The following is a 23,166-nucleotide window of genomic DNA, read 5'->3' on the forward strand; positions in this document are numbered from 1 at the left end:
TACTCCTTTGATAAGATGAATCGTGCTTCTTCCACTTCTCTTCGCTTGTTTTATGTTTTCACCAGTTTTAAACGAATGACTGCTCTTCTCTATATGCGCTGTAATTGAACAGGTTGTAATATATTTAAAAATACTAATAGCAACATTATTTCTTGAAGATTAAAGTGTTTTTATTCATTTGTACTGAACCCAAATTTGCAAGAATACTAATATTGCCATCTTCTACTCTACAATATTTTGGGTTCTCATGTTGCAATACATTGCAGTTGTTTAGGACTAGCAGGCTTGGTAACATGGTATTTTCCTTTTGTAATATTTGCTTAACCTGCTACAGGTGGGAAGAGTGTACACGTTATATCAAAGTTCCTGAAGGACTTGCATTATCTAAATTTTCTTTCCTCAATGGCATGATGAATTTTACATTATTAGAAGTAGACATACGGTGGTGAACATTGGGTACTGCATCGCATCTAGTTTATAATGCAACTTGTACGTACAATAAGAATTCTCCTTAATGTTGTTAATTATCATGTTCCTTTAGTTCCACTTTTATTCACATGTATATTTAGGTGAGACCATGAAGAAATTGTAGGTTTAGTCCAACTAATCTGGCAAGGTTGTTGTTGTAGAGTTAAATCTGCGTACTCAGGGGGCATTCATCTCTCTTTAGCTGAAGACGCGTACTTTTATCTTTCTGCACATAGATTTCTAGTTCTTTGTCATACTATTCATTTTTAATCAACGTAGGTACATAATATTATTCATGGTTATAGTTATCTTGCCGAATTAGATCCTGTCTTGAGATATTTCCAGGCGTTGCATTGCATCTGCATCTTAACAGAAAGTTTTCTTCTTTGTTCTTTTTCCTTGTTTGTCAAAGGAAATTCTTTGGCCGGATTGTCAAAGTATCTCCAGTAGTATCTTATCTTTGAAAGGTAGGCTTGGGACAGCTGAGTGAACCTAATAACATATCAAGCATATATAAAACGACACTACTAAGTAAATGGGAGAGAGACAAGTTATATATATATATATATATATATATATATGAGATCTAAGATACAATTTAAGAGATAGGACTGCGTAGTATAAGTGTAGGAAGACTTTCTTTTATATATGATCTCGTTTGTGCAACGGTCCAAAATAGTTTTGATTGCTTTTGCAAAACATTCACGCATCTATGTATCCCATCCCATCCCTCAACTCACCTACACTTTTACACCATGCGATGCATGGTCCCCCTGCATTCCTCCATTATTCTTTTTGTCTTAATCTCATTTTCCTATTCTTATCCTCTTTTTCTTTTTTCCTTTATGACCTTGTCACTACATTGATTCTTGTTCATGGATCTCTTATATTTCCTCGCAAGGCCTTTCTTTAATCTTTTGATTAATTAGCTATTACTTAAAAATAAGGCTGGAGTCTTCAAATGTAATGTAAGCAGAGGAATTAATTAATGATCAGCTATTATTAAATAATTGTCATGCAGATCTTAAGAGGAGAGGTGGAAAAATATTTAATCAGATGACGTACGACATATTAGAAACCGTGGTTCCTTGAAAGACTCAAATTGCTTACCGTACCTAGGAAGTCTTCCTATCCAACGGAAGGTAGGGAATAAAGTTGCGATTTTGAGGGCATTCTCACATTCTCATGCAGCTAAATTAACCGCATTATTAAATCATAAACTTACTCAAAGCGTGCTAATTTTCATCACATGCATTATGTCAATATTAGCAAATAAGGATTAGCTTTAGTAGCTAGCTATTATAGTAGGATTGAATGGTCAGCAAGAATTCTCTGGCAAATTAGAACTTCTCTCTAAACACCAATAGAAGACAAAGTGGCAATCGAAAGGTCAAAGTCATGAAGCTAGCACACACATTATATATATATATATATATATATATTTATTTAAAAGACAACCAAATGGAAAAGGAAAGCGATGCACCGAGTTCAAAGAGGCTTGAAAGTCGTCCATTTGGAAATAATGATAATAAGAGTCTGTCTATAAACGAGAGATACCGTGTTCCTTAATTTACACGGTCACTACTATTTCAAAACCTGGGGGAAAAGATGAAAGGCTAGTGGTGGGTGGTGGGGGGTGGGGGGAGCCCACCATACATGATAAGGGAGTTTTTATTAATAATAAATAGTATTTTAATTTTACACCCCGCGGCCCCAAGGAAGAGACTAGAGAGGAGGGGGTACGTTCACGTTGGTATTCGTGTTCGTGTTTGCAGGGAAAAGCCTCTCTTTGTCATTTATCGACCGGCGTGTGGGAGTGTTGAACACGGAACGCCTTTGGAATTGGCTAGCTAGCTGATCATGTTGAAAATATTAATAATAAACTGCCTTTAATTTGGTGTACTGCATGCAAATGCAATACATGTGCCTTCTCATCTTGTCCTTTACTGTGTATCTGAAAGAGATACTCCAATATGTACACACATCTACAGAGATCGATCGATGAATTAATTCTAAGTTCCAAAGATAACAGTGCATAACATTTCTTCTTTCTTTCTATTATGACTTGGTGAATTTTATATAAATAATCAGAAAAAACAAAAAACAAACGAAATATCTATAGTAGAAGAATTAGTCAAATGGAGATGTTGAATGTGGTGCCCAGCAGAACGTATGAACAAGTTACACACGCAACGCTTGCTTTTCTGAAAAAAAATCTTCAGCATATGACCGAAAGGAAGGGTTGGACCAGATTAATGTATTCTTGTTTTTATTTCTTAATTTCCCCTGTTTGTCCTCCCAACATCGAGCCCATTTTCTCATCGTTTGTTAGAGAGACGAAGGATAAATTGCATTCAATTTCGCATGCAACTCTGTAAAGAGGTGAAATGCAAATTAGAGAAATCCTTTTTACTTGTGATATGTAAAAATATAACCACATTCTATACCACATGAAAGCTCTAATATAATTTCACCTTCTCGCTCTGCTCTCCCAGAGGTTTTCCTAACTCCTAATTTTTTCTTTCTCCTCTCTCTTCTTCTTTCCTCTGACCATTCCATTGTTTATCCTCCTTCTCTTCTCCTCCGTTGATATTATTCCATCTCTACACTCCTCCTCTATCCTCTACCTCCTACCTCAACAATTGCCCTCATTACTGACGGACATAACTTCGACGACTATTACTATATTCTATACTATCGCCGTTGGGGATACATCAGTTCTAACTGAGCGCCAAATCATTCCTCTAGGTCACCCTTTTCCCTCATGGTTTTGGTGACTTTGTTGTCTCCAACATAATCTCCTTCGGTCGGCAGCGCCCATCGCTAAATAATCGCCTGCCCTAGTGCCTGGTCAAAATTTTGTTATGGACTTGGTCTTGGCTTGTACTTTGGCGATGGCCAAGGCTCATTCCAATGACTTAGGGGTTAGGGTCAATTTGGTAAGCCTTGGGGATAATTTGGTCTAGTAATGGTCTCGGGGTCGATTTGGTATGCTTTAGGCTGCCCCTCCTCCCTTATTATTGTATATTAGTGATCTTTGATTTTTCAACCTTCAGTGTTTCACACGGTCATGTCTTAAACTATCAGGTCTCGACAAAATTGCATATTAACTCGAGGCTATTTACTTGTTGCACTTCACTTTGTTATTTTTTTTTTGTTCCCTCAAGCTTGATACTTTATTATATTTATAGTATTATTTATTATAGACTAAATATGATATTTATATTAAAGAATAGTTGCTCTATATCCTTTTATTTATGTATCAATTTATACTTGTAATCTCTAGGTTGTGTTGGGTTTGAGATTAAGCCCTAAACTTGATTAGTTGTTCATATTTCTAAGTTTTTGATTTAAGTACTTTGAACTAGGCTAAGAAAATTTAATATTTGGTTGTGAACTAGGGTAAAGTATAGCTATTACTTTTCATTAGGGCTATTAAAATAAACAAGCGACTCAGGCTCGACTCAGCTTAGCTAGAGTAGAGTCGAGCTCAAGCCGAATTGGAAAGATTAAAAATAATTTGAGCCGAGCCTGAGCTAAAGCCGCTCACTTAGGCTTGGCTAGATAGGCTCGGTTTAAAAGGAATTTCTCAAGTCAAACCTTAATTCCTAATCTTTCCCTCCCAAGTTGACCCACAACTTCTCAAAGCCCCATCCCCCTAGCCCTCCCTCAGCTGCTCAAAGCCTCAAACCCAAGTCTTATCACCTCATCCTTCTCCACTCCAACCCGCCTCCTCCTCCTCCTTCGGTAAGACAGCTCCTCCTCATCCTCCTCCTCAAGTTGTTGCCCTGCACTCGTCTTCCTCCTCAAGCTACCGCCTCATCGTCCTCCTCAAGTTACCGCCTCGTCATCCTCCTCAATCTACCGTCTCGTCGTTGTCCTCCTCTTTCGCCAAGTCTTGTCACCTTGTCCTTCTCCATCGCGACCCGCTTCCTCCTTCTTCAACAAGCCGGCTTCTCCTCATCCTCCTCCTCCTTGCTAAACCGCCACCTCGTCCTCCTCTTCCATTAGCTTGTTTCGGTTTAAATTGATTGTGGCTCGATTTGGGCTCGATTTGGTTTGGTCCGACTCGACTTGAATAAGGCTTAATAGTAGGCTCGAGCTTAGCTTGGGCTTGGTCTAACCAAGCTCAAGTTGAGCTGAGCCAAGCTTGAGAAGAATTCTAAGGCTCAAAAATAATTTCGAACCGAGCTTGAGTTGGAGCCGGCTCGCTCAGGCTCGCTTTGTTTACACCCCTACTTTTAATGTAATGTCAATATATATATATATATAAATTTTGAAGGAAAATAAATAATATATAAAATTAATGAACTAAAATATCCTTTTGACTTTAATGATAAAAATGATAGATTTAAATCATGTCAAATATAAGATTAGAATTAATTTGAATTTATACTAAGAACTTTTTTTCTTTATTAGAGAGTGAAGTTGGTTAATGATAAAAAAATATTTGATTATTGAACTTGGCTAGGAGTTCTTGACAAAGCAAATAAGGACTAAATATTTAATAAAATATTTTTACCTAAAAGAGTTTTTCTCTATCAATTGCAAATGAAATAAAAGTAAGTCTCGAATTGCATCACACCGTTGACATGAGAGAGAGAAGTTCCCTATGACATGTTCACATGCGCTTTAATTAACCATTCAAGTTCTTTAATTTTCTCTTTTGAGTGTCGATAGGAAATACCAGCAAAAACAACTGAAATTGAATGTGATGTTTTAGGTTGGGTGCAAATTGAGTGGACACAAGTATTCTAGCTGTTTCATACTTGAGATATATACGATAACCCGATCGAATCCATTTTGGCATTCAATTCTGTATCCAGAAAATGTAAGAGAAGGAAATGTCTTTACATATAACATATACACGAATTACATGGCTCGACAAGTCAATATAGAAACCTAGCTATGAAAGGTTGTCATTTGGGATGGCTAATATTCTCCAAAAATTACCAAAGGAAATTAAGGGACAAACTAGAAATGAATGAATGCATGTATATAAATATAAATATAGGATAAAAAATAAAAAATAAGATTAATAGAGAGGTCCAGGTTTAAGAAGCCCACGTATGTCCAAACCTCTCGCCATCTTAATTAATGTCAATGCGTGATGTATAGCTAAGGGAGTTTTTAGTCTTGAAGGAGTAGCACCTCTACTGCCGCCGCTTTTGTTTACCATGGCTGCTCTACCTTGTTAACTTAATTGTTCCATTCTAATCTCCTATATTGTACGTATGAGCAGGCCATCTAAGCTAACTGCCTGCCTTTAATACTATATATGATCATATTTATCATTCCTTGAAACCATATGTCACTATTTGAATTATTACTTCTTCTTTTTTTCCAATTCTTTTGAGAAATTATATATCATTTCTGGTATACCAAGCACCATGGTCATGGTCACACTGCTTTTGAATTAATGCATAGCATCCAATAGGCATCTTTGTTCCCTATTCTATTCCACCCTAAATAAATAAAGGGGAATATATATATATATATATATATATATATATAAAAGCCCAGCTAGCCATGAATACTACCCTTTTGTAGCATTAGGGATTTCAATAATTATTCGCTTCATTATATGCTACTGGTAGCCAGAGTTTTGATGTCAGTCTATCTATGTCAGTTGGACGGAGAAATATTATGCCGTCCACTACCCCTAAGGTGTTGACAGTTGATAACACTATTCACGTACGTGTGATTACGTGTAGCACGAAGGAGATCTTAATTTGTACCTGTGACTACAGTACCAACCAACTCCCTAATAAACTAAAATATATAATTTTAAATGTATATAAAAATATAATATTAAACATATAGAGATTACTATAATTTTGTGTATTCTAGAATTAGAAACAACCAAACATTTGTTGTATTAGTATAGTATATATATGCACACTTGATAAGGAAGAGAAATGCTCCCAAATAATATAGAAGAAACATTGTCAAAGACTCATGGTCATGGGAGCTATCTAGGTCTTCAATCCTTTTATTTTTCTTTTCATGTTCCACACATTTTCACATCTTTTACGGTCAGCAATGGATCAATTATTAATGTAATTAATATGGGGATTGGGATCGCGTGTCACAGTACATCTATAGCGTTGAAATTGTAATAGATTTCACATTGTCATTAATTAAAAGTAAGGGTCCCTTATTTGCACTTCTAGATCTATGTCATAATATTGTCCGTGCATGTGAAAAGATCCATGTACGAGTTGATGTGCATCAATTGCGAGTAGTAATTTTTTATTTTATTTTATTTTATTTTTAAAGATAGTTATTAGTAAGTTGCAAGTTACACGTAGCATATAGTAGTAAGTAGTACACTTGTTTGATATATAGAATACAAAAACAATAACTAAATAATTGTTCTCTGTATATGTCCAACATTTAGATGCGAAGATTATTGTGCGCACGTACCTCCGTATGATCGAAATGCCAGAGCATCTAGCTTAAAAAAAGTATACTTCCTTGAACTATTTGAATATATATGAGCGATTAAATGTTATAATGTTATCTTCTCTATGGAGATCATGGACTTAAATGAAAGGGCGTTCCTTTAAGAATTTTAATCAATTTGTGTCCGCAATTAAAATGAATAAAAAATAATTTTAAATTTTATAAGGAGGATGAAGATAGATAAAAAAAATTAAAAAGTATTAAAAAAAAAAAAGGAAAAAGAGGAAAGCTATTAATCACTTCCTCTAAACCTGACATCAACATAAAGTTGCGTGCCGCTAACTAACAGATCAATCTTTGCTACTAATTTGATAATTTTTAATTATTATTCTTCTTTTTCTTCTTCTTCTAGAGAGATGAAAATATCAAAACTGTAATTTATAAGAAAACAAGAGGTGTGCAGTTTTGGACTCCACCGTCTTAGGATTTTTCTCATTTAGAAAATGCAATGCCTTAGCTTCATATAATAGATATATATATATATATCCAGGAAAAACTAGCTCCAAGCAATGAAACAAAAGTGTGGAGAACTGACAAACTAATAAATACAATCGATCATGATGTGACCTTTCATTAATTTCCATTAAAATATATTGTTTCTGAGCAGCTAAACACATATATATATATACGTATTGTCATATAGGTAATACACCGTAGCTGCTTTTCTGCATTATTTTATCCCTCAGAAAGAAAAATCCAAAGGTTATATATATATCATTAAATCATCAATATATTAAATTATGAAGCACGACTATTGGAGCAAGGCAGGATTAGCTGGAGCAAAGGTGTCCATCTTTAAATGGGTGGCTCCCACCGTTGGATGACGTGTCCCCATCAGGTGACGCAGGCGCTAATTGGCCAAGAAGTCAAGCTCTGCATTAGGTACGCCCTTCCCCATGGGCCCCGCAAGCCCACATCGCCATTGACTTGGTTGACCCCACACGTGCCAGAAAACCATTGAGCCTGTGCTGGATGTAACGCCGTTGCGCCTTCCTACCGCTTCTCCGGTTACCTTACTTGCTATGATTCCTTTTCTTTTTTCTTTTTTCTTTTTTTTTTTTATTTTTTTTATTTTTTTATCTCAGCTCCCCCCGCTTTCTCTAAATTTATATTCAATTTCCACACTATGTCTTCATTTTTCTTTTTCTTTTTAATTTTTCACTTTTACTTTTCTTATACTTACACACCCTAAACTCTTTCTTCCATTTCCTCTCTTCTCTCCTTCCTTTCTCTATATCTATATCTATATCTATATCTATATCTATCTATATCTCTATCTCTATCTCTATCTCTTTCTCAAATGGAGAGGCCGAGGGAATTGGCTTTGCTGCACTCGCATCACGAATCTTCTGGTGACGGCGACGATGAGGATATCGATATCAATCGGAAGGGAAAGATCAAGGAGGTGGACTTCTTCTCGGAGAGTCATCGGAGGAGGAGCGAAGAGACTGCCGGCGTCGGAGGCAGTGGTGGCGGAGAGGGCATATCGGATCGTGGCTGCACCACCGTCCACGTAAGTCATGAGCCATATACCTTAATTACTTGTGCTAGCGCCTCGCCGTATTCTTATATGAGTGCTAGCTTAATTTTGTTGTACTACCAATTTAAGGGTGCATACATAGATCCATCTTAATATATCTGGTTGTTTGCAATTCCCTTGCTGCAGACGGGATTGGATCTGCTTACCAGGAGCACATCTGCCGGTTTGCCTACCATGGAGGACCATCCTAAACCAAATAACAAAGTAAGTTTCATTAATCACTAAGAGTTACAGCATCTGATGCAACTGCAACGCAACACGCGCACACACAAAAGAAGTTTGTCTAAATTAATTTGGTGTTGTGTGTGTGTGTGTATAAATATAACGGGGGTGTCTATAAATTAATTTATGTGATGGTAGATGCATGTGAATACACTACGAGACGAGCTGAAGAGACTAGGAGAGGAGAATCGAAGATTGAGGAGCATGGTGGATCATCTCACCAGAAATTACAGTGCTCTTTATAGCCAGCTTCTTCTTGTGACGCGACAACAAGCACATGATCAGACTCCGCACCCACAGGTTATTAATGTTTAATTGGTTTTTTTTTTTTTTTTTTTTGCTAAGTGTTGTTTGTTTCCTTCAACCATCAAACTTCAATTTTCATTGAACACCTTTGCGCTTTCCTTTTCCCCCCTATTTTAATTTCATTGCGTGTAATTTTAGATCCGAGTCTCATTTTAAATCTGAGTCCCATATATAATTTGTTCATAAGCTAAGCACATCTCTAGCTAGCTAATTGTTATCTCTTTATATACGTGTACTCTACTTGGAGCTTAGAGTTAGTAGAAATTTCATTACTTCATGTCACATAGACTTTGAATTCTTCTAGTATCTAAAAAATCTCTTTCATTTTGCACGCAGCTTTTCATTTCTTTCCCCCTCTAATACATTAACAGATAAATTCATACCACAGAGCCACAAGCTAATCGAGACAGCCAGTGCTCCAATGGCATTACCGCCGGCTCAAAGAGATTTGGAACGTCAGCCCTCTTCTGTGCGAGAGACTGACATGGAGCACGCCAATGGTAGTGAGGAAGAACGCTCGCCCTCTTTGAGCAACAAAGCAAATAGCTCCTTTGAGCCCGGGATGATTCCTTTCAACGAGAGAGGGATTCGTCAAGATGGAGTTGACCTGAGTGCAACGCAAGAAAGAAGCAGCCAACCAATGGCTGAGGTCCCATGCAGGAAGGCAAGAGTTTCGGTGCGTGCTCGATCGGATGCACCAATGGTACGTAACGTACATGCGCCATAGCAAATAATGTATCAACATTAATTTGGTTAATTAAAATTATTAAGAGCTAAAAATACGATGTTGCTTTTGTGTGTGTGTGTGTGTAGATTGGCGATGGATGTCAATGGAGGAAATATGGTCAGAAGATGGCCAAGGGCAATCCATGCCCACGAGCCTACTACCGATGCACCATGGCTGTCGGATGCCCGGTTCGGAAGCAGGTAAATTAATCCCTAACTAATTAGCTTGAAGATGCAGCATACCATAGCATTCTCAGTTCTTGTATATAAGTATAGATCTATCTAAAAACATCATTTAACTGACATGCATCCATCTACGTATAATTGGTGTACACATATATATATATATTTATAAACATCCATATATCTGAGCTACAATTATCGCGATAAAAGTCTCCGTTTGAGACTTCCAGTTGCTATAATATATGACCGTATATTAAAGCAAATATTCCCGTGCAAATTAGTGTGTGCCCAGAACTCGTAGCCATTGTTGTTCACCTTCTGGATGCTTTTGGAATTCCTCGCGTATCTTTCATTTGATCATCAATGTGAACACCCACTCTCAAAGTCATTGCAGTATATTATCCTTACTCATTCGTCAGTAATTCAGTAACATATAATAAATTAATCGATGATCAGTCAGCAATAGAGCATACATGCACGCGCGTTTTAAGCTGTAGTTCTGTATGCAAATTAAGATGGCGATACATCACCTACTGATCACTTAGAAATACATTTACATATGTGGTAAATACTTGCCTGGTAAGTTTGATGTCTCTGGATCAACGGCCAGTTGCGATCGTCTCCATTTGGCTAAATTAACCTTAATTATTTGGTGCATTGAAACAGGTGCAGAGATGCGCCGAAGACAAGAGTGTACTCATAACAACTTATGAGGGCAACCACAACCACCCCCTTCCTCCTGCGGCTATCGCTATGGCCAACACCACGTCCGCCGCCGCCGCCATGCTCCTCTCTGGCTCCACCACAAGCTCCTGCAGGGATTCATTGGTGAATTCCGCGGCTGCGGGCTTTCTCAACCCCTTGCAGTACGCGTCGACCATCGCCACCTTGTCGGCCTCGGCCCCGTTCCCCACCATCACCCTAGACCTCACCCAGAACCCCAACCCCCTTGGCCAAAACGAAAGAAACCATCCTCCGGCTATGCCGCTATCGATGTACCTCCCTAACAGGCCGCCTGGACTGGTGGGGCCGGCGGGGGCCCAGTTGGGGCCGCGACAGCAGGCTATGGTTGAGTCGGTAACGGCAGCTATTGCCTCGGATCCTAACTTCAGCGCGGCCTTGGCTGCCGCCATTACATCGATGATGGGATCTCCCCATTTTAACGCCGGCACTGGTAGTGGCACTGACTAGGTAGAGAGGGATTTAATTCCTGTCTCACTTAACGTACAGAGATAGAGATAGAGATAGATAGATGAATAGACAGACAGACAGACAGACAGACAGAGCATGGATGTAGTAGCAGTAGATCCACTGAGAGGCTAGCTAGGTTTTGTGGATATCACCGGCCAGCATCTTTATATATTTACATTTACTTTGATATTTTGTAAATAACAGAGGGAGGAAAAGGAGTTAACAATTAATTGAATATTGATCAGATGGAGCTTTTTAGTAAATGCACACTGATTGAAGTAATTAAGAAAATATTTGCATATATATATATATATATATATATATATATATATGAAACCATTTTTGTCAACATGAATGCATTGAGGTCGATCCGGTCCTACCGAGATGTAATTAATTATAGGACATCAGCGCCGAGTGATATGATTCGTATGGCGTAGAAGAAAATATATAAAGGTGAAGGTCGACCCTGTCATGTTCCGGTCCTACCAAGATGATCACGATGATGATGATGATGATGATGATGATGATGATGATGATGATGATGTCCAAATCAAGGACCATATTGCAATTAATCGACACCCCCCCCCCCCATGTACACTTACTGCTGCTCTCATCTTCAAAGGAATCCTCCTAACGCCCATACCCTCGCTTTCTGCACTCTACCGGTGCTACCCCTCACTCCACTTGAACTAATTATTTATCGTACCATAACACACTTATTGTTCCTAAACAGACGAATATCTTAAATTCCACATTTCTCAACTACACCAAGTAGAAAGATGACAAACGAAAGGAAACAGCCACAGAATTATATCTCAGCACAGGATATCTATGAATCCCACTGCGATTAAGTAGATCCCAAAGCAAGATCCATACTAAAAACAATAAACAGAACATGATCCTATTTATGTCTGTTGAGCATTCCACAAACATGAATTACTTGGATTTGGTTCCTCTATTACAACCGAGCATTTACTAGATTTTCATTTTCTTTTCCCCATCATAAATATAGCATAAACAGAGAAATATGCAACATGACTTTGATATAAGAGAAATTCACAGGGCATAGGCTTATAAGTAGTCCCGCCACTGATTGCCCATCGAAATCGCAGAGCATCCAGACAAAACCAGAAACGGGAGTAAGATGAGTCAGCAAACATTCAATTTATTCGAAAGAAAGAATGTACTATTGCATCAACATAACACACTTCACGGGTTTAGTCCAACTTTAAAACATTACGTTACAAAGTTTATGCACTTTGATGCAAAATAAGAAATTTTCTTCATCCACTGATCATCATTCCCAATTTTCAGCATCCAAAAAACATAAGATGCATTGTCACTTTTGATACAAGAGTTCTACAGCTAAAAGAGGCATTGTCAGTTTAGATATAAGAGTTCCTCAACAACATACCTATCAACAGGGTGCCGGAGAGAGTCCAAAGGAGATCCTCATGTGGGTTTCGCACCATCCATATAACATTCCTGAAACTATACTTTAAACAAACTACTCACGATATTTTCCAAACAACAAGAAAAAGGAAAAAAAATGAAAGAAAAGAAGATATAACTGTTTACATAACTTCCTTCCACCTATAAGCTTTTCATATCAACCATAGCCAAGAGATCCACATTCTAATCACAAGGGAAATGATCTTCAATAAAAGGGTGTGCAATGCACAAGATTTCCCGCCAACATGGGTTTTGGAAAGACAAGATGTGCCCAACTTACCTTCATTAGTGAAGAGTACCGACCCCTAATTATGTCCAATATATGTTGAAGAAAATCAAGGGATTTGAAACTATTTGTCTATCTGTTTATGATCACCATTCTAGAAACATAATAGACCTTCTTGCCTTCTGACTTCAACAAAAAGTATATTTTTACCTACTCAACAAACAATTTATAGCACTCATCACCTATATTTAACGTAGTTCTTACAATTCTACCAATCTCCGTAACAGGAGTAAGATGCCATTAACTCCACCTAGTCCACTTTGCATATCGACAATTTCTCATCACAAAAGATAAGGAGATCAGCACATCCCATTGGTATTGCATCATTAATCATTCCAGCAAGCAGATCACTTTTAACCCATAGATTAAAATCTTAGAAACCATCAATATACCACAAACCTTCTTTCAGTCTTTCCACCATATAAACAGCTAAGCAATCCTAAAACACCAAAACCAAATATACAGACCATATACATTTTTGTGAAGGGGATTCCACAAACAAGAAATATGCTTCATTTCACTGGAAGCAAGGTTTAAATTCCCATTTAATCATAGAAGCCTAATATCTAGGTTCAACACATACCTTCTTTTTAACTTAAATTTCTGTCTTTCACATGAGATAGTTCATTTTGATACCAAATCAGAGATGGATTTTTACTTTCAATGAAATTCAGTTCCTTTTTTTAATGTAATTTTCATCTTTTACCAGCAAAAATGCTTCTATAGTTTTATCCTATATGATATACCCCAACAGAAACCTAGCCTACGATTAATGCCACTTGAAAGTAACAACGGATAGCTTTATATGTAAATATAGATTAATAGAGATGTTTAACATTAAAACATGATCATGCAGAAATTAGGGAGAGCACCATATATATATATATATATATATATATATATATATATATATAAACTTCTAACAACTGAAAGCATTAGGGAAGATGCGGATAAATAATAGATGTAATGATTTGGCACCTTTCTAGTCAACGTACTCCCTCCCCAGACCCCAGTTGTTCGTTCTTACGAAGTAAAAAGACCAAAAACAGTGCTCGAGACTAAGAGTAAAAGGTAAAATGACAGATCTTTTCCACCTTTAAAGTTGCCCACACCTTCTAATAAACGAGTTCATTAGAGAGTAACACAAGAATTATAAATTAAACTTAAAATTACAAGTTTTGAAATAAAGAACCTCAGTTCAACTAGCAGAGGACTTAAGCTCCTCCAGAGTTAATTTGATCTGGTCTCTCACAAGCTCTATCCTCTTCAAGTACACCTCCAGCTCCAGAATCCGCTGTTTATTCCACTTGCCATCCACAGGTGCCTCCGAGCCAACAAGACACAAGGGCAGTGCGTTCAGAGAGCCAGCCAAACCACCAAGCCCTAACTGACCTCCCCCAAGCGGCCCTGCTCCAATAGCAGAGTTCACCAACTCCTTAAAAAGAGGCGTGAGGCAACTCCTCACAGTCTCCTCAATAATCACGGGAATTGCGGGGGAAGAGGAGGAGGGTGAGCGAGCAGTTGGGATAGAATTATCCACTGTCACCACCACCGGAACCGCCGTTCCATCTCCTGACGCTGCAGCTGCTGCTGCTGCAGAGGAATCTTCCACAGTTCTCCTCCTCCTAAACCGCCGTCTCGACCTATACATCTTCCTGTCACAGCTCAAAGCGCCGTCGCTCACAACCATAGCACAGTTAGAGTCGCCACCATTGTTAGGGGCATTCAGCTCATCCTCTTCGCTGTCTCGATCCCTTTTCATGCTGGGTCTCCAGATGTTGCGCGCGATCTCAAAGATGGCTTGCTCATGGGGACTCTTAAAGGCGAAGTCTTTCCCCGTGGACCGAATCCGGTTGACGCAGTTCCGGTACTTCTTCTTGAGGCGGCGGAGCTTCTCGATGAGCTGGTTCTTGTTAAATTCGAGCTGGAGCTGCGTCTTGATCTCATCGTAGAAGGGACCCGTGTCGTACTGATGGGAGGCGAAGGTGGTGCCCCGCCGCGTGGTGAAGTCTAAGAAACCCCTCAGGATTATGATCTCGTCTTCGTCAGTCCACAATCGCTGAAATAGCCGCCGGGATTCATCAAAGGAGGAAGCGATCGGCTTCCTATCCTCGGAGATGGATGCCACCGGAACTGAGATAGCGGTGGCGAGGGGAAGGGCGGAGATTGCGCCGTTCTGTGGCACGGATGAGGGATCGGATGGGTGGGTAGGATTAAGATTAGGGTTTGTAGCGGGATCGGAGGAGGAAGGGATGGTGGAACTATCGGGGTTCTCCGCCTTTGGTGGCGGCAGAGGAGGCTGCGCAGCCGCCGCCTGAGCAGCATCGCCATCGGCGTTGTCTTCCTCCTCGGTGTCGTCTCCTTCGGTATCTTCGTCATCGTCGTCGTCGTCGTCCTCGAAGACGGCGCGGTCCTCTTCTTCGGCGGATGGCATCCTTCTCTCTCTCTCTCTCTCCCCCCTACTCTTTTCGCGAAGAAAATTGAGATTTGAGGGTGGGTTTTGGTCTGGATTTGCAATCGGATTTTGCTTAAATTAGGGTTAGAGTTTGGTCACGGTGGCGTGCGACTCAGGGCAGGGGCCCTTGCTGGATTGATCTCAGCCTGATAGAGATGGTGGGCTATTGGGACAGGGCACGGGCGGCTGTGATTTACTATAGACGAGTACGGTCTATCCGAGTCCAGGGATGGAGGGTAAATGGAAATTAATCAGAATTAGACTCTTCACGACTGTTTATTTACATAAGACACCGTAGACCAACCTTATCCTCCTCTACAACCGCGAGAATATGGCTTCGGCTACCATAAGGCTCACCTCCTCCTCCTCCTCCTCCTCCTCATCTGCAATTACTTTTAGAGAGAGACAGAGAGAGAGCTGGACAACTTCAATGGCTTCGGCTACCATAAGGCTCACCTTCTCCTTCCACCGGCTCCACTCTATCCACCCAATGAAGAAGCCTTCCCAGACCCATCTCCTCCCTAGCCCCAAAAGACTCATCTTTCCTGCCAGGAGGCACCTTGCTCCGTCCCGCCTCACCATCTGTTCCGTTGAAGTCTCCAAAGAGGACAAGCCCCTCTCGCAACCAGAAGAAGAGGTCTCTTCGACTTCAAAAGAGGAGGAGGATGACGACGAGGAGGAGGAGGAGGAGCCTCTGGGTCAATTGGATGTGGATCCACGCCGGTTCGAGGAGAAGTTTGCTGTATTAAACACGGGGATCTACGAGTGTCGGTCGTGCGGGTATCGATACGACGAAGCGGTGGGCGATCCGTCGTACCCGATCCCTCCGGGGCTGCAGTTCGCGAAGCTTCCAGAAGACTGGCGCTGCCCCACGTGCGGCGCCGCCAAGTCCTTCTTCGAGAGCAAGAGCGTGGAGATTGCGGGGTTCGCGGAGAACCAGCAGTTCGGTCTCGGGGGCAATACCCTCACCTCCGGCCAGAAGGCCCTCCTCATCTACGGCAGCCTCTTCCTGGCCTTTGCTCTCTTCCTTTCCGGCTACTTTTTGCAGTAGCGACTTCAGGGAACTCAACTCCTTGGCCATGTAACCATGAATCATCCTTATGTTGTGTACACTCTCTTCTCTCCTCTCTCCTGTTTTGAACATGATATGAGAATAGAAACCCAGATTTATTATTATGCTGTGTCTTTGCTTGATTCGCATGATATGAGACAGAATATTACCGATGGAAATTGTAAGACGATGATAAGACATTGGCAAGAGAAGCATCTAACAAGAACTAGGCATTAACGAAGGGGTCTTCCAAGTTTGATTGAATTAGATGGAGATCTATAGTTGCTGAAAATTATCGTGTGATAGCACGGGTGAGTAAAAAAAAGATCCAGCTTTCAGTAGTTGGCATGAATTTCCATTCCGATATTGGTGACGCACTTAAGTTTGCAATTCCTAACATACAATCACCGGAAGACTACCAAAGCAGTATCAGGGAATTGTGGCTTGATTACAATACCATCCTCCTTTCCTGAATACAAACAATGCTGATCATCTGGGAAATGCTATAAAAATTCTAGATCTGATGCAGTCCTATTGTGAGCCCCTAAGCACGCATAATCTCCAATAGTTCTTTAATCTCGTTTGAACATAGCACACAGAACCTGGTATCAAAATCTGTTCAAACGATTGCAGAGTTAAAATAAACTATATTTTGTTATGTATACAAGATATCCAAAGTTACGTGCCACAACTATATTCTGTTGCTTGAGGGATCCAACATATACAAATCCACACAATTGTCTTAGATGCACCGCCATAACTCCCACTGAATTGGATTAGTATTCATAAGTTCTAGGAAGAATATGTTCATCACTATGATATCTGTTCTAGCTTCACTTATTCACCCATATGTTTTTAGTGCTATATTCATACAAACAGAAAAGGAATAAATAGGTCTGAAGGAGTGCAGAGTCCTCTTAAGCAGCCTTAGCAAATCCAATTTTGTTTTCACCGAAATCGAACACAGTGTGGTATGCACCCATGAAGACATCTCCAAGTATCCTGCATTTATTAATCCTTTGTGAGAACACAGAGACAGAAGTTTGCACATCTATTTGCTAAAAGTCATACTATTCTTTCGTGCTGTTCTAAAATTTAGCAGCATACCAGAGGGGGCCACGTGGAGGAGGTATATCAAACGCCATAAATCCACTTATACACACAGCTTGCCCTGCTTCTTCGACTTTCAGAACATACTAGAGAAGTAGAAGAGAGAAGTTAACATACAGCTGGTGATCAAGAGCAGAATAGCAGAAGCAAACTTGTGTCAGTGAGGACAGAACATAGCTTATGCAAGTTAGTTCAATCTATGCTTGTCCAGATAATTGGGCTAATTAGTGTGTTTACATGAGCTTGGAGATGGAAAGCCAGAAGCTAGAGAGGGGCAGGACAAGAAAGTTTATGAGAACTTATGACAGCCATTTAGAAGAGAGATGGGCCATCTACATTTTAAAAACTCAGAAAAGATACAGAACCCATATAACTTGTATATATATATATATACAGAAAAAGCGGCCTGGATATGGCCAGTCCCTCTGGCTTCACCAAGGCAAACATGAGCAACAGAAGATATTTTCAAGTTGCTCTGTATCACTCTTCTAAAGTTTAATGAACAAGATGCTGTCAAGAATGGAGATATTCTATAGTTTGAAGTATGCAAAAGAGTTACTTGAATCATTTCACTGGTTGTTTGATGACACAAAAGATAGATATATAAGTATATTTGACTTGATCAAATAGTAGTCATTAACTTGTATCTCACCTCTTCAGGAGTCAGGATAAAAGCTTTCTTCGCAATTGTTAAAGAAATATTTGGCATGTTTGGAATCTGATCACAGGCAACAGTTGACTCTCCATTGGGGCTTGGAAGATGTTCGCAGAGCTAAAAAGCATTGAATTCTTTTTCAAAAAATTATATATATTTTCCAAACTAAAACAAGTAATGTCTAGGATAGCAACCTGATTGGCGTAGGCCAATATTCGTTCTTTAGTTTGATTTTCTCTGAGCTGATTCTCAATCCAGACAACAGCCATCTCACAGGCAGTGCATAGAAGATCTGAATTTTCTTTCTTATCTTTCTCAACAGCAGATTCAATGGAATTACTGCAAAAAGATAAATTTTGAATTGTGATATCCAATATATAAGATGACAATGGCAGAATCCTACTAACTAACCCAAAAAGATAGAATAAAGATAACTGAAAGATAACTATGTTTTGTATCTAATATAAATTCTACTAACTAACCCAACATAATGAGCTCCATCAAATACACATAGACCAATCTGGCTGCAAACCTTTTGTGGCCGTGTCTGCTTAGCCAAAAAGGCAAGTTCAGAATAGTTCATCAGAAGTCGTAGGATTATTGAACTCCTCATAATTAAAGGGAGAAAGGAAGCAAGACCTGAGCTATTAGCATTTCTAGTATCAACTCTCCATACTGTTGAACAACTTCTTTACATTCCATACTAATGACTCCTTCTGCACCAATTGCATGGTTGACTTGAGCCACTACAGTCTAAAACCAACAAAAGGGCAAAAATGGAAGTCCAATTAGCATTGAGAATCAAACGTAGTAAGAATTGATAAATGAATAAAGAATATATTATCCTAATAGAACTATGTTTCCTGTTTAATAGTGTGTCAAAAGCAGAGAGCACTCAACACTAAGTGACACAAGAAATATTAGTTAAACATATTCTACAAAAGACTTAGGTTCTAGATGATTATAAAAAATCCATTGATCATAATCCTAGGATACTATACAATAGTTTCCAGAAAGTTAAACTTAAAAGTACACAATATTACATGAAATTATTTGAGTCTAGGAAGTTTAAAGCAAAGGCTGTACCACATGAAAGTGTATTTGTGCTAAAAGCATACACATTTGTTTTAGTAACTTAATTCAGGTTGAATAAACAATTCTTGGAGAATAAGTTCAATAGATGTCTAAGCAAAAGTATACCGGTTGTCAAAATATAAAAATATAAAAATTATCATTCTCTAACAGAATAAGTTTTTAGAATAATTGGTGAATTAATATAGAATAAGAGCAGAGACCCTGAATTCAAATTCTACTAGATCCATCTGTCTTTTAGAAATATAAACATTCACTCATTTAAGTGAAGCTCACTTGAATTATGGGAGAATATTAAAATATAAAATATAAAAATTATCGTTCTATAACAACTTAAGCTTTTAGAGTAATTAGTGAGTTAACATGATATCATAACAGAGATCCTGAATTTAAATCATATCATAAATGAACTTAACTTAAATGGGTAAGTATTTTATATTATTAAATAATATAATATAAAAAATAAAAAACCACTATTCTCTTACAGTTTAAGTTTTTAAAATAGTTGAAGAGTTAATAATAGTTACTTACATAAGGACCCAAAAAGACTTAGTAAAAGTTCCACTAATTCTTGTCCAAAATACTCCAAATATCAAAGAAATATGAATTCAAATTTGCACGAGTTTTCCAATAACTAAGTTATCAAACAAGACATATCAAGTTAAAACTTGAAACTATGTAACATTAAACTACATGGTCTCTTTTCTTTACATATCAAAGTAATTATCAAGGATAATGAGATTAACATAAATGAAACCAACAGACTAATGAGTCATGACTGCCATGTCCATATATGGTGTGGGTGTCACCTTTATTAGAGAAAAGGATAGCACAATGTATAGGTTTTGATAACTATCAGCAAAATCTAAAATTAACTGATGAGATTATGGACTTCAAATGTGGCATCAATAAATAAGTCCTCATACAGTTGGACCGGCAAGTAAGGACGTTCCAGAATCAACAATAGCAGCACAGCCTTCAGCACAGAAGCCTGCAAGACAAAATGGTTGTTATCCATAAGCAGGAAGTCGAATGATGGAAGATATGCAGGTGTATTATTATGCCAGGGCCTGCACAGGAAAGAATTTATAACCTGTTGTCTGGCCATCGATCAGAAAATCACCCATGTCAAACTGGAAGAATAAAAAGAAAAAGAAAAACATGAGTTTCTACTAGAATGTAAAGGACGACATGTTTAGCCTATGTATATTTTTTTTCTTTTGCTTATGTAAAGTCAATTGTTTTGTCACTTTCATGCACCTGCCAATATCCCCTGCGACTAACAGGAACATAAGTGTGGTCACCCTTGTAATGGTTTGGATCAACACCTCCAAAGACAATCTCACCCCCATTGTCGTCATCTTCATGTCTGTTAAGCCAGAAAGAGAAGACCTTTTTGTCAATCAACTCCTGCTCCGCCATGCTATACCTGTTATGAAATGAAAAAGAAAGCTAAAATTTTGGCAAAGTATGTCATTCTTCTTATGTGCTTCTAGAACCTATCACGGCTATACACTATATCTATCCACTTTGAGGGGATGTTAACATGAAACTAAATCTAGAATGGCAACCAAACCATTGTAAAACTATACCAAAGTGGAGGGACGTTCCCGACAGAAATTTCGGGAAAGCCAAGACCCAGTATACCGTCAAACTTTGCTATCACAAATGAAAGACTTGATTCACGTGTCGTCTCGATGAACACCTGAGAGATGAATATATTAGTGACTGCAGCTTCAAAGATTGAAGACAATTATTAAGTAAAGAACCCACTTGATCTTTAACAACAAGATCTCCAACTTGCACATTATCTTGGCTGAAGAAGCCCGCAATAGCGCCAGAACCGTAGGTAATTTTACACGATTCTCCTGAAAAGGAGGGAAAGAACGAACTTCAGAATGGAATCATAATATGTTAAAAAAATAAATTATAACTGAAAGGCAGAATTTGATTGGGCCATTTGCAGAACTTCAGAAAAGGATTCCCCACCATTCTTTGTATATGTGCTTGACTTGCTTGCCTTATACTTATGATGGAATAAACAAGCAATCTGCAAACCAGTTACATGTGAAGTTCATTTCATTTTTCAGCTGAATTGAGGAAGTTAGCATCATAAAGAGAACTTGCTGTATCCATTAGTTGGTCCAACAATTAACTTACAGAGAAGTAGCACCTAGATGATGGGACCCACAAATTCGAACTTCCAGTATCAAATATGACATTGAATTTCTGAGAGGGTGTGCCAATCCCTATTTCTCCATAGTATTGAGCATCCATATAGTTGTTCAGAGGTAATATATCACCATCAGAATCATCCAGATTCTGACTAATGCCACTGTATCTACTACGGACATTTTCCCTCCTTGCAAATCTTGCTGCATTCAAAGTGTTGATATCCAATTTCTTCTTCTTTACACTGATTCTCAGCAATTTATCGGAGGAAGCATGGAGGAGCAAGGAGCATGACAAAGTCCATAAGCATATAAATACCAAGAGAAATCTCCTTCCCGCAGTCATAGATGATAGAACCATCTGGAGAAAAGAAGCAGATCAATGAGAATACAAGATTCTGTCTTCATAAGGAAAGAATCTGAACAGGGAGAAAACAATAAGCCTACAAATTAGGGCAAACTATCTAAGGATAAGAATTACAAATATTACCAAACCTTGCTCATTGAATTGCTTATGTAGCAATTCACACCAACAAGCAATGAATACAAAGATGCTAGCGAGCTAAATAGCTCATAGGGCCCTTGATTAGGTACAAGCAACAGGAAAAAATTATATAAACAAGAAGTTATTATGAAAATTTTGCACTTTATTGAAAAATTAAGGAAAAAATAATGTCAAACTGGCGAATTCCAGAACAGCATAAAAGTGTCGTACAAGTAAGTTAAACAGAATCTTCAGAAACAGAAAATAAAGAAAGTCAGCGTTTTAAGTACTGAAGATGCCACCATATGAAATAAAATTTATAGTGAATTGAAAAGGAAATATCAGATATCAAGGAATTCCTACCTGTTTTTATTTATTGTCCGCTTAGTTGAGAAAATAAAGGATTTGTAAGAAATTACTGTACCCAAAAAAAAAAAAACCCCAAAAAAATTGCAGAATCTTTTGACATACAAGAACACAAACATGAGGCTACTCGATCGCCAAATATGTAAATAATCCATCAACTATGAGAACGATTATGATAACCTCTACAAAAATCCAACTATTATAGTGAAAAAGCCATCCTTCACTAAATTAAACCTGTGACCGAAACAACGAAGCATAAAACAAGAACACCTAAAGAGAAAAGATGCTAAAATTTTGCAGTCAGTGAGCAGAGCAAGTAAGCTATGGAGAATCTCAAGAAGAAGAAACCCAAGATGCTTACGGAGATAGAGAGAGATAAATATCTAAACAAATGATCAAAAAATAACTTGTTGGTCTTGTCAGCAGAGCACAGGAGGGTGGTAGTTCGTACCTTGCTAATAAGTAAAAGTTCCGGAAGCAAATGGACGGTAAAAAAGTCAGTAAGAGCAAATAAGAAGAAGAGACGACACTCCACCTAACAAGCAAAAAGCTTTTAAATAGAAAGCAACTATTAGAGATGCAATTCACTTCTAGTGGTTGGAAAATCTTCTAGTGGTTGGAAAATTAAAGGGAGATTGCTGTGCGGGGATTAGGAATTAAAATATCAGACCCAACCCAAGACAAAGGGTTCCATTCGCAGGATAAATTTTTCAGTTTTTTTCTAAAAGGGTTCCATTTGATTTAAAAGGCATTTGACTTGCCCTATTGCTAGGATCAATATTCATATGTCGATGGTGTTGGATAAGTAAAAAAAAGAAAAGAAAATCTAAACATGGCTTTAGAAATCAACCAACTAAATGTAAGGGCCGGGCTGTGGAAGCCCATCAAAGATTACTGTGAATGATACAAGTGTGGTGTTGAAAGGAGACAAAAATAAGAAGAG

At 38.5% G+C, this 23,166-nt stretch overlaps 4 protein-coding genes across 8 annotated transcripts; 2 read left to right on the top strand and 2 right to left on the bottom strand.

The window, feature by feature from the left end:
- Nucleotides 1-8,131: 8,131 nt before the first annotated feature.
- Nucleotides 8,132-11,364, top strand: LOC140766139 (probable WRKY transcription factor 47). The gene is made up of 6 exons (XM_073105587.1): nt 8,132-8,446; nt 8,600-8,677; nt 8,834-8,995; nt 9,390-9,704; nt 9,815-9,928; nt 10,577-11,364. Exons 1-6 carry the CDS (start codon nt 8,234-8,236, stop codon nt 11,099-11,101), a joined length of 1,407 nt encoding a protein of 468 aa, XP_072961688.1. The 5' UTR covers nt 8,132-8,233; the 3' UTR covers nt 11,102-11,364.
- A 983-nt stretch (nt 11,365-12,347) lies between these two features.
- LOC140765123 (probable transcription factor At5g28040) lies at nt 12,348-15,418 on the bottom strand. Of its 2 annotated transcripts, none has more exons than XM_073104052.1 (2): nt 14,032-15,418; nt 12,348-12,592 (listed from the first exon to the last, which is right to left on the bottom strand). In XM_073104052.1, exon 1 carries the CDS (start codon nt 15,271-15,273, stop codon nt 14,038-14,040), a length of 1,236 nt encoding a protein of 411 aa, XP_072960153.1. In that variant the 5' UTR covers nt 15,274-15,418; the 3' UTR covers nt 12,348-12,592; nt 14,032-14,037. The 2 variants fall into 2 exon arrangements, with proteins under 2 accessions (XP_072960153.1, XP_072960154.1); XM_073104053.1 differs by having other exon boundaries at nt 12,571-12,586.
- Nucleotides 15,419-15,475: 57 nt separating this feature from the next.
- LOC140765124 (uncharacterized) lies at nt 15,476-16,470 on the top strand. The gene has a single exon (XM_073104055.1). The coding sequence runs from the start codon at nt 15,626-15,628 to the stop codon at nt 16,343-16,345; it is 720 nt and encodes a 239-aa protein (XP_072960156.1). The 5' UTR covers nt 15,476-15,625; the 3' UTR covers nt 16,346-16,470.
- Nucleotides 16,471-17,014: 544 nt separating this feature from the next.
- LOC140765121 (aspartic proteinase-like) lies at nt 17,015-22,876 on the bottom strand. Of its 4 annotated transcripts, none has more exons than XM_073104049.1 (14): nt 22,675-22,876; nt 21,363-21,734; nt 21,192-21,252; nt 20,976-21,070; nt 20,795-20,907; nt 20,463-20,631; nt 20,296-20,335; nt 20,129-20,193; nt 18,750-18,863; nt 18,593-18,657; nt 18,305-18,449; nt 18,108-18,227; nt 17,453-17,541; nt 17,015-17,347 (listed from the first exon to the last, which is right to left on the bottom strand). In XM_073104049.1, exons 2-14 carry the CDS (start codon nt 21,732-21,734, stop codon nt 17,263-17,265), a joined length of 1,533 nt encoding a protein of 510 aa, XP_072960150.1. In that variant the 5' UTR covers nt 22,675-22,876; the 3' UTR covers nt 17,015-17,262. The 4 variants fall into 4 exon arrangements, with proteins under 4 accessions (XP_072960150.1, XP_072960151.1, XP_072960149.1 ...); XM_073104050.1 differs by lacking the exon at nt 22,675-22,876 and adding an exon at nt 22,585-22,668; XM_073104048.1 differs by lacking the exon at nt 22,675-22,876 and adding an exon at nt 21,869-22,558.
- Nucleotides 22,877-23,166: the final 290 nt, after the last annotated feature.

Source organism: Typha angustifolia, chromosome 8 (assembly GCF_048772165.1).
Source record: "Typha angustifolia cultivar Huaian chromosome 8, ASM4877216v1, whole genome shotgun sequence".
Taxonomy (NCBI): domain Eukaryota; kingdom Viridiplantae; phylum Streptophyta; class Magnoliopsida; order Poales; family Typhaceae; genus Typha; species Typha angustifolia.

Bases quoted from the DNA above. Each gene is read 5' to 3' on its own strand.
- LOC140765124 (XM_073104055.1), top strand. From the start codon at position 15,626: ATGGCTTCGGCTACCATAAGGCTCACCTCCTCCTCCTCCTCCTCCTCC.
- LOC140765123 (XM_073104052.1), bottom strand. From the start codon at position 15,273: ATGCCATCCGCCGAAGAAGAGGACCGCGCCGTCTTCGAGGACGACGAC.
- LOC140765121 (XM_073104048.1), bottom strand. The intron at 20,632-20,794 runs GTATAGTTTTAC...ATTTCATAACAG, and splicing joins GGGAACGTCCCTCCACTTTG to GTATAGCATGGCGGAGCAGG. The intron at 18,450-18,592 runs GTTAGTTAGTAG...ATCTTTTTGCAG, and splicing joins GATGGAGCTCATTATGTTGG to TAATTCCATTGAATCTGCTG.
- LOC140766139 (XM_073105587.1), top strand. From the start codon at position 8,234: ATGGAGAGGCCGAGGGAATTGGCTTTGCTGCACTCGCATCACGAATCT. The intron at 8,678-8,833 runs GTAAGTTTCATT...ATGTGATGGTAG, and splicing joins ATCCTAAACCAAATAACAAA to ATGCATGTGAATACACTACG. The intron at 9,705-9,814 runs GTACGTAACGTA...GTGTGTGTGTAG, and splicing joins CTCGATCGGATGCACCAATG to ATTGGCGATGGATGTCAATG.